This window comes from Cicer arietinum, chromosome 5, assembly GCF_000331145.2.
Source record: "Cicer arietinum cultivar CDC Frontier isolate Library 1 chromosome 5, Cicar.CDCFrontier_v2.0, whole genome shotgun sequence".
NCBI classification, from domain to species: domain Eukaryota; kingdom Viridiplantae; phylum Streptophyta; class Magnoliopsida; order Fabales; family Fabaceae; genus Cicer; species Cicer arietinum.
Genome location: NC_021164.2, coordinates 35,608,985 through 35,623,320, shown reverse-complemented (window position 1 = coordinate 35,623,320; position 14,336 = coordinate 35,608,985). Strand labels below are relative to the sequence as shown.

The 14,336-nt window shown below is 30.7% G+C and overlaps 2 protein-coding genes across 3 annotated transcripts; both read left to right on the top strand.

The window, feature by feature from the left end:
* The first annotated feature begins 1,546 nt into the window (after nt 1–1,546).
* Nucleotides 1,547–7,776, top strand: LOC101497618 (uncharacterized). Its single transcript, XM_004499796.4, has 9 exons — nt 1,547–1,813; nt 2,712–2,827; nt 2,981–3,038; nt 3,355–3,504; nt 3,854–4,064; nt 4,734–4,779; nt 6,352–6,472; nt 6,568–6,640; nt 7,138–7,776. The coding sequence occupies exons 1-9, from the start codon at nt 1,744–1,746 to the stop codon at nt 7,367–7,369; spliced, it is 1,077 nt and encodes a 358-aa protein (XP_004499853.1). The 5' UTR covers nt 1,547–1,743; the 3' UTR covers nt 7,370–7,776.
* Nucleotides 7,777–12,279: 4,503 nt separating this feature from the next.
* On the top strand, nt 12,280–14,111 carry LOC101497299 (uncharacterized). 2 transcript variants are annotated; one of them, XM_027334451.2, is made up of 4 exons: nt 12,280–12,400; nt 12,687–12,807; nt 12,903–12,975; nt 13,473–14,111. In XM_027334451.2, the coding sequence occupies exons 1-4, from the start codon at nt 12,398–12,400 to the stop codon at nt 13,702–13,704; spliced, it is 429 nt and encodes a 142-aa protein (XP_027190252.1). In that variant the 5' UTR covers nt 12,280–12,397; the 3' UTR covers nt 13,705–14,111. The 2 variants fall into 2 exon arrangements, with proteins under 2 accessions (XP_027190252.1, XP_073224440.1); XM_073368339.1 differs by lacking the exon at nt 12,280–12,400 and having other exon boundaries at nt 12,586–12,807.
* Nucleotides 14,112–14,336: the final 225 nt, after the last annotated feature.

Genomic DNA, 14,336 nt, shown 5'->3' with positions numbered 1-14,336 from the left:
ACATACATTTATGGAAATTAATGAAGGTGCAAACACGAGAAAGGGGGGTTGAATTGTGTTTGTCAAAGTTGATAACTTTTTGATAATTTATATTTAAATAAAAAACTAGTTCGATTTTGGTAACTTATTTGGTGTAATTTGACACATAGATTTATCATGGTTTCACCAATAACTTGGCTACATCCAGCCCCCTCGTTTAGAAAGCTTTAATCCACTAATTCAAATACCTTGAATTATAAAGCACCTGACCATTCAAACCAGTTTTCTCAAACAACCTGACAACCCCAAACTTTTGAGGAACTAACCACCATGACCCTACAAGCCAAGTCTTTTCCTAACAACCTGACAACCCCAGATTGAAGAAGGAATTAAATCACCATCGAGTTGGATACAAAAGATTGGAACTTGAGTAATTGCTTCTAACAAATCTGATAATAACAATAACTCTCACACTCTAAGAAAAGAACACTTAGAAAATATTTCTAACTTGAACAAGTGTTTCTCTCTTAAAAGTCTAAGACTACTCTTTTCAGCTTTTCGATGATTTTCTTCTTTAGTCTTGAATATCTATTTTATAGTTAAAATTTGAGCTTCAATTTAGTTCTTGTTTAATTATAAATTGTATCTTGTTCAAATTGCGCTTGTAAATTTTTCAAATTGATTCTGTTCATATTTTGTCGTATATAAATCTTGATCAAATCTTCTTCAAATCTTAATTATATCTTCTTCAAATTTTGATCAAATCTAAATTAAATATCTTTCAAAACTTGACCATATTTACTTTTCAACTTGGTCAATGATTTTCTTCAATTATAAATTTGAATCAAATCTTATTTTAGATTTTCATCAATTATAATTTGGAATCAAATCTTATTTTAGATTTTCTTCAATTATAAATTTGAATAAAATTTTATTTTAGATTTTCTTCAAAAACATGAATCTTCTTTCATACTATTTGAAGTCAAATATATTATTCTCATAAAATACTTTTGTTAACATCAAAATTGTAAATGTAAAATCAACTTAGTTCCAACTTTATTATCCTCCATTATTTTTTTAATCAAATATTGAAACAAATGACATTTAAGCCAAAAATATTATCACCGGAAAAAGTGAGGTGTTGTTTGAGCTAGATTGTGCTTTTTTAGTTTTAAAAACAATCTTAAAAAATATTAAACAATAATTTTTTTATTTTGGACTTGCGCTCTCTTCAAAAGTCGGATCCATACTCCAATAATACATCTACGATATTGTTGTATGGTTATTAAGGGAGAGAAAAGACTAAATAAAAAAGAATGGAGACGAGAGAGAAATAAATGAAGTGAGAAATAAATAATCGTAAAGATATCAAAAAATAATCTAAATAATTTATTATCTTAAAAAACTCCATTCTCTTAAATAATTAAAGGAATAAAACTAAAAATAACATGTTTTTCCTCTCTAATTTTCTTTTATTTCTTTCTCCACTTAAATATTTCTTCACCTTTTTACATAAGAAAAAAAGAGCATTGTAGAAATATATAGTTCAAATTCCCGACCATTTACAATGGACATGAAAAAGAGCATTGTTATAATTCAATATATAGTTCAAATTCCCGACCATTGTAATTTGTAAATTAGTATTATTTGATTAATAAAAAATCTCCTTCCCCAATTAAAAAAAATTATTTCTTCACCTTTCATCATAAAAATCTAAGCGCGCTCTTTCAAAACCCTAAACCAGAAGTTGTTGTTTTTTGATCAATGGCACTTCAGAGCTCCACTTCCAATGAAGCTCAAGCTTCGAAGAAACTTTCTCATGTCCATTTCTTTGGTAAGCTGTTGATTCATGAACGATAACAACTCGCTTTAAACGAGTGAACCATTCGTATGATTGATTTATTTTTTCCTCGTCATTTCAGTTTTCGATAATAAGTATGCACAAATTCAGCTCAATTAACATTTTGTTCCAATATTTTGATACTAGTTAAGTTCAATTTCGGAATTATTAATTTTATTTTTCCTTTTCATTGATGAATGCTGCTATTCGAATTTTTTGCTGCTGAGTTGTTTGTTCTTATTCGTAACTGAAGGGACTTTGCTTTCTGATAAACCTAAGTTTGAAGAAATTTGCTAACTGAGATAAAGTGATGTTATGTTATGAAATGAACCCGAGTTGTTTGAGTATTATGCTCGAATTATTTTTTCTCAATCTCGTGGGTAGTAGTTAAGAATTTTAATTAAGTTGATAATTTAAATGTGCTTGTTTGAGTCATGAATTACAGCATTAGCATAAGATGTGAATTTGTTGTTGTGATTTTATGTCTAGACGGGGAATAAGTTGTTCACTTGAAAGTTGCTTGCATGAGGTCCAATTCAATGCTGCATGAGGTCCAATTTAGTGCTCTATTCCACAATTATCTATGTGTGAAGGTTTTTTATACTGATTATTAGTGGTTTTTGTGGGGTAGGGGGTGATCATTTTTACTTAAAAAAAATGCTCTCTCTGGAAGTTTTGCAGTTACAGCCCAACAAGTAATTTTGGGCCTTTATTTTTGTGACACAGTATCTCTTGGCATTATGCAGTGCCTGTCCGGCAATGTCCTTTTTGTGTCTCATTTCACTCGCCAACCTGAGCCTGACTATTATTACAAAACAAATTAGGTATAACTTTATTTTGTTTTTCTTAAATTTATGATTTGAACTAATTTTACTATATCATGGTATTGAAGTATGGAAGGAGTTTGTATGGGGAGCTGTTGCAGGCGCTTTTGGAGAAGGAATTATGCATCCGGTAGATACCATCAAAACAAGAATACAAAGTCAAGCTATTCTAAATGGTGTTAAGGTATTATAGTAGCCTATAGATAAATTAGACTGTGATTTCATTAATTGTTCTTGATATGGACACTCAGTTTGAAAATCTTGCGTACAAGTTGCTGTTCGTATATACTTCCATCTAAAGCTTTTCTCTTTTGTTGGGAATATCATTTGATATTAGAACCAGAAAGGCATATTGCAGATGGTGCAGTCTGTCTGGCAGGTTGATGGATTAAGAGGTAAACTATTTTGATCATTTAATACTTTTGTCCCAGATATGGGTATTTTGTGTTTTAATTATGAAATTTCCTCATGTTAAAATGACATTTAGTGCATGTTTAGGTCAACTTATTTGCTTTTAAAAAATCCTTATATTCAAATTCTGAGTTTTTGGCTGAAAAACCAAGTTTAAGAATAAGTCAAAACCAAGCATGCTTTTACATACTGATGAATTGAATTTAAAATCAAGCTTAATATCAAAAGGATCCTTTGTTGTAGACTTTGGACTTCAAACTTGAAATATTTGTGCCTTATGATTGATTTAAAATTGCTTAGGCTTTTACAGGGGTGTAATACCTGGTGTTACTGGGTCTCTTGCAACTGGTGCAACATATTTTGGTGTCATAGAGTCCACTAAAAAGTGGATTGAGGATTCGCATCCTAGCCTTGGGGGCCATTGGGCACATTTCATTGCTGGAGCTGTTGGTAATACTTTGTATTTTGACTTTTTGAGTTCCAGAAGTTACAAATTGAGTCACTGACAGGCGCATTTGTGTGAAAGCAGTTGTGTAATGTCATCTGTCTGATTGTGGCAATGCTTTTTCCCATTTCTTTTTGCAAATAACTTGAATTATTTAGTAAACTGTCTAAGCACTCCATTTCTGGACAAATAATGATTGATTGTCAATGCACATATTTACATAATGCGATGCTTCTCTGGGAGATATATTTTTACTCTTGCTAAATTTTAAGGTTTATGGAATATGGTATCTATAACCATCTGAGTGTGCAATAAAAGGCTCAAATCTACCTTATTTTGTCACTATATTTTCAGGAGATACACTTGGTTCTGTTGTGTACGTTCCATGTGAAGTGATAAAGCAGCGCATGCAAGTTCAAGGCACAATTACATCTTGGAGTTCTAGTGCAATGAAGAATGGCATTGTAATAAAACCTGGCGCAGAAATATATGATTATTATAAAGGGTTGTTCCATGCAGGCTGCTCAATATGGAAAACACAGGGCTTAAAGGGTTTATATGCAGGGTATAAACTAGAAACACTAATGTCTTTTGATGATGTAATCTTGAGTTATATAATTTACTAGTATTTCAAATCCTTCTTATTTAATAGAGTTTTAAAAACACATCTGTAGACAATAGTTTTTTCTTTAATCTAACATCACTAGACAATATATAGTACTCTAGGCACCAATAAGGTATTGTTAACATAACTTACTTTTCTTCTTTCGTATATTGCAATAAGTGTGATAAGATGATAATGCTATTTCAGATTATGTAAAATGATTTTGTGAATATATCGGATCTGATAATGCTATTTTAGATGAATCATGATATTTCTCAAGAGCGAGAACAGTTTACTATTGACTAATATAACCAGTTGAATTATGTTATGCTATGCATACAAATTTAGATAGTTAGACACTCATATATATATATATTATATTATATATGTATGTATCTAATCTAATCAAATCTAATCTAATAGTTGATATTTTACTTTAGACGTAATGGAGTCGATGAAGTATCAATTGTTTTAAAATCATATGAAAATTTGAAGACTTGATCTAATATATGAAAGTTTTCAATTCAATAGTTGGATTGAGGAAATTCGATTTTTCAATAATTAATCTTTAGATTGTATGAAGACTTGCATATGGATGATTCTAATTTGTTATTTTGCTTGCTTCTGCAGATATTTGTCTACACTGGCAAGAGATGTACCATTCGCTGGCCTTATGGTATTATACATTACACATCAAGTTTTATTTATTAGATTCAGAGCTTGTATGTTTCAACTTTTTTCCCTGAAAAACAATCATTTTTATATAAAATTTATCACTTTAGAAGTTTTAGGTGTTTGTTTAAGGATCCATTTGCTTAAAATTAAAATAAAAGTGATTATCAATTTGTTTAAGATTTTTATGTGAATCAAAACCTTATCTGTGTTTGTATATAATAGTGAAAATCACCTTTCTAATTTTCTCTCTTGTCCCCTAAAAAAGTGATTTTTCTATTAAATGATCTGCAACAAACCGGCTCTAAGTTTTTGGAAAATAATCAGAATTTTAAACAACAGATTTTTTACTATAATAGCAAGCTAATTTAAGTAGTTTCTTAAAATAAGTTGTAACTTGTAAGTATAAGGTAAGGGCTCCAACAAATCCCTTACAGGTACTATAAACAACAATCAAGAGCCAATAGACTAATCAAGCTCACACATACTCTTAATCAAGAGCCAATAGACTAACCAAGCTCCCTAGTGTATATGGTGTATAATAGTATGTGTAACCTTGATTGGTCTAATTACTCTTAATTGTTTTTTATAGTGGTCCACCAGTGAGGGACTTTTTGGACCCTCCCCTTAGAAGCCACCCTAAGTGTTAACATAAAAAATGATTTTTATAATAGTAACTAAATGAAAAAAAGCTTCTCCTTTACATAAATCTCTAAAATTAATTTTTTTATGCCATCTTAGAATCACTTTTTTTTTTTTTAATTCAAAAGCTTAAACAAATAAGCCTTAACTCTTCTATAATCTATTGTATTCAATATTTTCATTTGGTAATTTAAACATTCTCTTACATGGTCCTCTTTCAGTTTATTAAAAGTCTATTGTCTGATATGATTGTCACTGCTAGTGCACAGAAGGTGTCGTAGCTAAACTTTAAAATGGGTTAGGTCAGTCAGAAATTGAAGTAAAGAATATTTTTATGATTACTGATTAGACATAGATATTGGAATTGGATGCATTATTCAAAATTCAAGTATAGTCTTTATAGGTCCAACCACTCTTTATGACCTGATCCATATTGGAACCATCCTTTTTCTGGGCCTGATTTAATGATTTATTAATTTCTCTGCCACACATGGCACTTGTTTAAGCATTGAATAAAGTTATATATTTATTTTTGAATCTCTATAGCATTGTACTGTAAAAAACCAAGGAGATTAACTTTGGCCAATTTTTCTAGGGCTAAATAGACAAACTCTTATTTATTTGGAGTCTAAAATAAGAAAAAAAATGGTATGAAATTTGTTTGGAATGATAAGATTTAAATTCATATACATCATATTGCCTGTGATGATGTCATTTTTACATCCAACTACCTGTCATTGTATTTCTGACTCATTTCATTTCAAATGTATTATGTTCAATCATAAACTGTAAGTGTGATCCAAACTCTGCAATCATGTACATATATGTATTTGATATACTGTGTGAAAACACAGATGTTTCTAGAAGTAAATTATTTGTTTTGTAATATTTGTGCAAATGTGATTTTGAATAACTTTTTATGCAATTTTTAAAGGTTGTGTTCTATGAAGCTTTGAAAGATGTTACAGAGTACGGGAAGCAAAGATGGATATCTAGCTCCAAATGGCAGGTTAATAATTCATTTGAGGGGCTGGTTTTAGGAGGATTAGCTGGTGGTATGTCCTGTGCTTTGCCTTTAATCTTTGTACTTAAGTTCTCCTAGCAGTGATTTGTTCGGTATAATTAATTTTTTGTGTTAACAATGAAACAGGTCTCAGTGCATATCTCACCACTCCTTTGGATGTCGTCAAAACAAGGCTGCAAGTTCAGGGTTCAACTTTAATGTATCAAATTCATTTCCATAACTAGTCTACTTAACTTTCTTTAATGATTGTTTTTTGGACCCAGTATTTTTTGAACTGGTGAGACCTCTGGGTCATTATCCAGTTGGTTCAACCACGGTTGAATTGGATGACAATTCACTAAATAAAAAGTAAAAACTGTATTAAATAGAAAAAGTAAATTAAAAAATGTAAAAAAAACGAAAAATGGTTGAACCGGGATCAAATCATTCAGCTAACTGACCAGTTCTTTGGTCAACTGGCCAATTTGGTCCTTTTTTTAAAACATTGTTTGGAACACATCTGCCTTCCCATTATGCAGAGTTGGTTTTCTGAAGTATTATGGACATCGTCAAAATAAAAATATATACATTGTCTCACATTTTTCTTACCATAAATTCATAATGAAAAGGGCTATTTTGTGTGTGGGGAGTTGTAATGTTTTTGATGGACTAAAGCTATAAATTAATGGTAATTTGCTTTATGTATTGTTGTATTAGGTATAATGGTTGGTTGGATGCAATGTACAATATATGGGTCAGGGAAGGCATGAAGGGGATGTTTAGGGGTAGCATCCCCAGAATTGCGTGGTACATTCCGGCTTCAGCTCTTACATTCATGGCTGTGGAATTTCTCAGAGAACATTTTAATGAAAGAGGGCCCAATGGTGATTTGAGAGATGTTGCCAGATTATCAATAGAAAAGAAGAAATCTCTACAAGAGGCTGCTTAAAAGTGTTCTGGTTTAGTCTCATTATTTCCCATCTAGATTTTTACAAAGATGGGATGCTATATCATATCAAAATTCTTAGATATGCTTAATCTACCTTAAATTCCCATTGTTTCAAACATGTTGTGACAAGAAAATTATAGTAAAAATGCAAACATAAAACTAATTCAAACTTTATCTGGTCCATTTTTGTTTGGTCTGCTATCTTCCGAACTAGTGAATAGAGACTTGGAAAACTTAGAAATTTGGCTTCGAGAACATCTTAAGGTGATAATAAGTAGTAGTATATGTACATATTTACCGTACACATTTTTCACATAACTTTCATGCGGTGTTCTGTATTTGTCTATTTTTTGAATAATCTTATCTATTATAATCTATTAAATATGAGATGCATAATCTGATGTTGACACCTAATCCACTTATAATTTGAATGCCTTGTGTAATTAATTACTTTTTTTTGCCACATCAACATGTCATCTCTATTATGGGACCATGGATGAAGTGCAAGTAATTTCATCAGATAGCAATGTGTTTGGTTGAATTGCGACCATATTTGGATATCAAAGTACACCTTGGGAAGGAAAATTCTACAATTGAGTTCATACCTCACACTCTGACTATGTCTATATTCTTTTACATTTTATTCTACTCATGCTAATGACATAGTTTTCTTTACTCAGGATGTAATTAGTTTGGTGTTGATGGTTTGTATGTCATATTCACAAACCTCTTCTCAATTTATGTAATTCCCATATGCTCCATCCAAATATAAGCCTGTGCACAAATCGACATCAGCATAATAAAATGTAAAACAGTGAAAAAGTTAATATCCACCACATAGTGAATACTTTTTTTGACAATAGTGAATATGATAATTAAATCCTTTTAAATGTTAATTAAGATAGTTGATTAGTTGAATAAAATCAATGACGATACTTATGAAATGATAAAAAATAGAAGCTGAAGCTAAAGTTACTTATTTGTATTAATTCTTAAAGCGAAGAGATTTGTTTTTTCAATTTTGTATGATTCTTTGTCCGTTTTAAAATAATTGTCTATTGACTATTAACAATTGAAAGTATATGACCTTTATTAACTATTGACTATTAACAATTGAAAAACTATTGACTATTAACAATTGAAAGTAAATGAAATTGAATACACTATTAATTTGAGGGTAAATGGCATAGTGCAATGTTCACATACGGTGATAATTGTTTAATTCTTGAATCGTATTCTTGGATAGTGTTAATATTTTTTTTGACGCATTGGATAGTTTTAATTTTTTCTTGATTAAAATTTGATACTGAATTGAATATTTGTTTAAATATTTAAAAAAAAACACACATTAATTAAGTTTTTTTATTGTAAAAAGTTGTTAATTTCTTTTATAGTTAATATTTGAATTTTGCAAGTTAATCAATAAATATAAGGCAAAATTTAATTATATGATATTTATTGACAGAATTAATGTAAATAATATTAAAAAGTGATACGTGCAACAAAATATCTCTCACATATATTAGATAAGAATAAAGGATAGAAAGGGAGGAGAAAACATAAGAAGTTCAATTTTAATGAAAAGAATTTCTATTAACAAAAAAAAGAGTACAAAGAAAAGTATATAGAAAGAAACTACACAAACAAACTAAGCTAGAAATGGTCAAGAAGAAGAATTTTTGACTCAAATCTATAGTAGGACGAGATAATGAAATTAAAAACTAATTCACGAGATAGACCTACGACATAAAGGGCATGTGCTCGATATATTGAGCCATTTCATAATACAATTTTCATGAAAAATATGCGAACACGGACTGGGCAAGCGAATTGCCGTGGATCCAATGGAAAAATCTACAAGACATATAGAACATGTCGTAGTAGTCTCAGTTATCATTTTTTCTTCAATCTTGATTCTTTCAAAATTACGAGTAGATTCTTCGACATTTCTTCTTGTTAGAATTTGATTGCTTTGATTAACATTGTTTTCCTGAAAAATATAGTGACCATCTTGGGACAAATCATGTGAAATATTCCTACTATATGGTTGAACTGTTGAAAAAACCTTAATAACGTTGTGCTCAACAATCCATGTCAATTACATGATGAATAGCCAAAGGCGGAAGCGTACCTGTGGGAATTGCCATTAATGAAATCCTGAGATGATGATGATAGAGCCAATGGGTTGGGTGATCTTCCTCAGCAAAACACCCTGAAGACCTTGCTCTCTTGATGGGGATAGAGAGAACCAGAGAATTTTCTCTTTTAGGGTTTTGAAACTGAATAGTCTTGTTGTGTTTGCCTTGGGGACCATTACCCCTATATATAACTATTATTAGTTATATCCCAAATTGCAGTATTTCCAATTCAGCCCCTCATTAAATTAGAAACTGCCTGGTATCTACACTATTAATTTTCATAACTATTATGCTCTTTAGCCATAAACTATTATATATTATTTGACCCCTAGTTTATTGACTAATTATATAATGACCCTAACACACTTTATTAATTTAATGTTTTTGATGGACTAAAGCTATAAATTAATGGTAATTTGCTTTATGTATTGTTGTATTAGGTATAATGGTTGGTTGGATGCAATGTACAATATATGGGTCAGGGAAGGCATGAAGGGGATGTTTAGGGGTAGCATCCCCAGAATTGCGTGGTACATTCCGGCTTCAGCTCTTACATTCATGGCTGTGGAATTTCTCAGAGAACATTTTAATGAAAGAGGGCCCAATGGTGATTTGAGAGATGTTGCCAGATTATCAATAGAAAAGAAGAAATCTCTACAAGAGGCTGCTTAAAAGTGTTCTGGTTTAGTCTCATTATTTCCCATCTAGATTTTTACAAAGATGGGATGCTATATCATATCAAAATTCTTAGATATGCTTAATCTACCTTAAATTCCCATTGTTTCAAACATGTTGTGACAAGAAAATTATAGTAAAAATGCAAACATAAAACTAATTCAAACTTTATCTGGTCCATTTTTGTTTGGTCTGCTATCTTCCGAACTAGTGAATAGAGACTTGGAAAACTTAGAAATTTGGCTTCGAGAACATCTTAAGGTGATAATAAGTAGTAGTATATGTACATATTTACCGTACACATTTTTCACATAACTTTCATGCGGTGTTCTGTATTTGTCTATTTTTTGAATAATCTTATCTATTATAATCTATTAAATATGAGATGCATAATCTGATGTTGACACCTAATCCACTTATAATTTGAATGCCTTGTGTAATTAATTACTTTTTTTTGCCACATCAACATGTCATCTCTATTATGGGACCATGGATGAAGTGCAAGTAATTTCATCAGATAGCAATGTGTTTGGTTGAATTGCGACCATATTTGGATATCAAAGTACACCTTGGGAAGGAAAATTCTACAATTGAGTTCATACCTCACACTCTGACTATGTCTATATTCTTTTACATTTTATTCTACTCATGCTAATGACATAGTTTTCTTTACTCAGGATGTAATTAGTTTGGTGTTGATGGTTTGTATGTCATATTCACAAACCTCTTCTCAATTTATGTAATTCCCATATGCTCCATCCAAATATAAGCCTGTGCACAAATCGACATCAGCATAATAAAATGTAAAACAGTGAAAAAGTTAATATCCACCACATAGTGAATATTTTTTTTGACAATAGTGAATTTGAGAATTAAATCCTTTTAAATGTTAATTAAGATAGTTGATTAGTTGAATAAAATTAAAAGTATAGTAGAATTGAAGTTGACGTTACTTATGAAATGATAAAAAATAGGAGTTGAAGCAAAAATTATTTATTTATATTACTTCTTAAAGAGAAGAGATTTGTTGTTTCAATTTTGTATGATTCTTTGTCCGTTTTAAAATAATTGTCAAGATTTAACTATTGACTATTAACAATTGAAAGTAAATGACCTTCATTAACTATTGACTATTAACGATTGAAAGTGTAATGTTGACCAATACCAATGATAATTGTTTAATTCTTGAATCGTATTCTTAGATAGTGTTAATATTTTTTTCGACGCATTGGATAATTTTAATTTTTTCTTGATTAAATTTTAAATTTTAAAATAAGTTGTAACTTGTAAGTATAAGGTAAGGGCTCCAACAAATCCCTTACAGGTACTATAAACAACAATCAAGAGCCAATAGACTAATCAAGCTCACACATACTCTTAATCAAGAGCCAATAGACTAATCAAGCTCACACATACTCTTAATCAAGAGCCAATAGACTAATCAAGCTCCCTAGTGTATATGGTGTATAATAGTATGTGTAACCTTGATTGGTCTAATTACTCTTAATTGTTTTTTATAGTGGTCCACCAGTGAGGGACTTTTTGGACCCTCCCCTTAGAAGCCACCCTAAGTGTTAACATAAAAAATGATTTTTATAATAGTAACTAAATGAAAAAAAGCTTCTCCTTTACATAAATCTCTAAAATTAATTTTTTTATGCCATCTTAGAATCACTTTTTTTTTTTTTAATTCAAAAGCTTAAACAAATAAGCCTTAACTCTTCTATAATCTATTGTATTCAATATTTTCATTTGGTAATTTAAACATTCTCTTACATGGTCCTCTTTCAGTTTATTAAAAGTCTATTGTCTGATATGATTGTCACTGCTAGTGCACAGAAGGTGTCGTAGCTAAACTTTAAAATGGGTTAGGTCAGTCAGAAATTGAAGTAAAGAATATTTTTATGATTACTGATTAGACATAGATATTGGAATTGGATGCATTATTCAAAATTCAAGTATAGTCTTTATAGGTCCAACCACTCTTTATGACCTGATCCATATTGGAACCATCCTTTTTCTGGGCCTGATTTAATGATTTATTAATTTCTCTGCCACACATGGCACTTGTTTAAGCATTGAATAAAGTTACATATTTATTTTTGAATCTCTATAGCATTGTACTGTAAAAAACCAAGGAGATTAACTTTGGCCAATTTTTCTAGGGCTAAATAGACAAACTCTTATTTATTTGGAGTCTAAAATAAGAAAAAAAATGGTATGAAATTTGTTTGGAATGATAAGATTTAAATTCATATACATCATATTGCCTGTGATGATGTCATTTTTACATCCAACTACCTGTCATTGTATTTCTGACTCATTTCATTTCAAATGTATTATGTTCAATCATAAACTGTAAGTGTGATCCAAACTCTGCAATCATGTACATATATGTATTTGATATACTGTGTGAAAACACAGATGTTTCTAGAAGTAAATTATTTGTTTTGTAATATTTGTGCAAATGTGATTTTGAATAACTTTTTATGCAATTTTTAAAGGTTGTGTTCTATGAAGCTTTGAAAGATGTTACAGAGTACGGGAAGCAAAGATGGATATCTAGCTCCAAATGGCAGGTTAATAATTCATTTGAGGGGCTGGTTTTAGGAGGATTAGCTGGTGGTATGTCCTGTGCTTTGCCTTTAATCTTTGTACTTAAGTTCTCCTAGCAGTGATTTGTTCGGTATAATTAATTTTTTGTGTTAACAATGAAACAGGTCTCAGTGCATATCTCACCACTCCTTTGGATGTCGTCAAAACAAGGCTGCAAGTTCAGGGTTCAACTTTAATGTATCAAATTCATTTCCATAACTAGTCTACTTAACTTTCTTTAATGATTGTTTTTTGGACCCAGTATTTTTTGAACTGGTGAGACCTCTGGGTCATTATCCAGTTGGTTCAACCACGGTTGAATTGGATGACAATTCACTAAATAAAAAGTAAAAACTGTATTAAATAGAAAAAGTAAATTAAAAAATGTAAAAAAAACGAAAAATGGTTGAACCGGGATCAAATCATTCAGCTAACTGACCAGTTCTTTGGTCAACTGGCCAATTTGGTCCTTTTTTTAAAACATTGTTTGGAACACATCTGCCTTCCCATTATGCAGAGTTGGTTTTCTGAAGTATTATGGACATCGTCAAAATAAAAATATATACATTGTCTCACATTTTTCTTACCATAAATTCATAATGAAAAGGGCTATTTTGTGTGTGGGGAGTTGTAATGTTTTTGATGGACTAAAGCTATAAATTAATGGTAATTTGCTTTATGTATTGTTGTATTAGGTATAATGGTTGGTTGGATGCAATGTACAATATATGGGTCAGGGAAGGCATGAAGGGGATGTTTAGGGGTAGCATCCCCAGAATTGCGTGGTACATTCCGGCTTCAGCTCTTACATTCATGGCTGTGGAATTTCTCAGAGAACATTTTAATGAAAGAGGGCCCAATGGTGATTTGAGAGATGTTGCCAGATTATCAATAGAAAAGAAGAAATCTCTACAAGAGGCTGCTTAAAAGTGTTCTGGTTTAGTCTCATTATTTCCCATCTAGATTTTTACAAAGATGGGATGCTATATCATATCAAAATTCTTAGATATGCTTAATCTACCTTAAATTCCCATTGTTTCAAACATGTTGTGACAAGAAAATTATAGTAAAAATGCAAACATAAAACTAATTCAAACTTTATCTGGTCCATTTTTGTTTGGTCTGCTATCTTCCGAACTAGTGAATAGAGACTTGGAAAACTTAGAAATTTGGCTTCGAGAACATCTTAAGGTGATAATAAGTAGTAGTATATGTACATATTTACCGTACACATTTTTCACATAACTTTCATGCGGTGTTCTGTATTTGTCTATTTTTTGAATAATCTTATCTATTATAATCTATTAAATATGAGATGCATAATCTGATGTTGACACCTAATCCACTTATAATTTGAATGCCTTGTGTAATTAATTACTTTTTTTTTGCCACATCAACATGTCATCTCTATTATGGGACCATGGATGAAGTGCAAGTAATTTCATCAGATAGCAATGTGTTTGGTTGAATTGCGACCATATTTGGATATCAAAGTACACCTTGGGAAGGAAAATTCTACAATTGAGTTCATACCTCACACTCTGACTATGTCTATATTC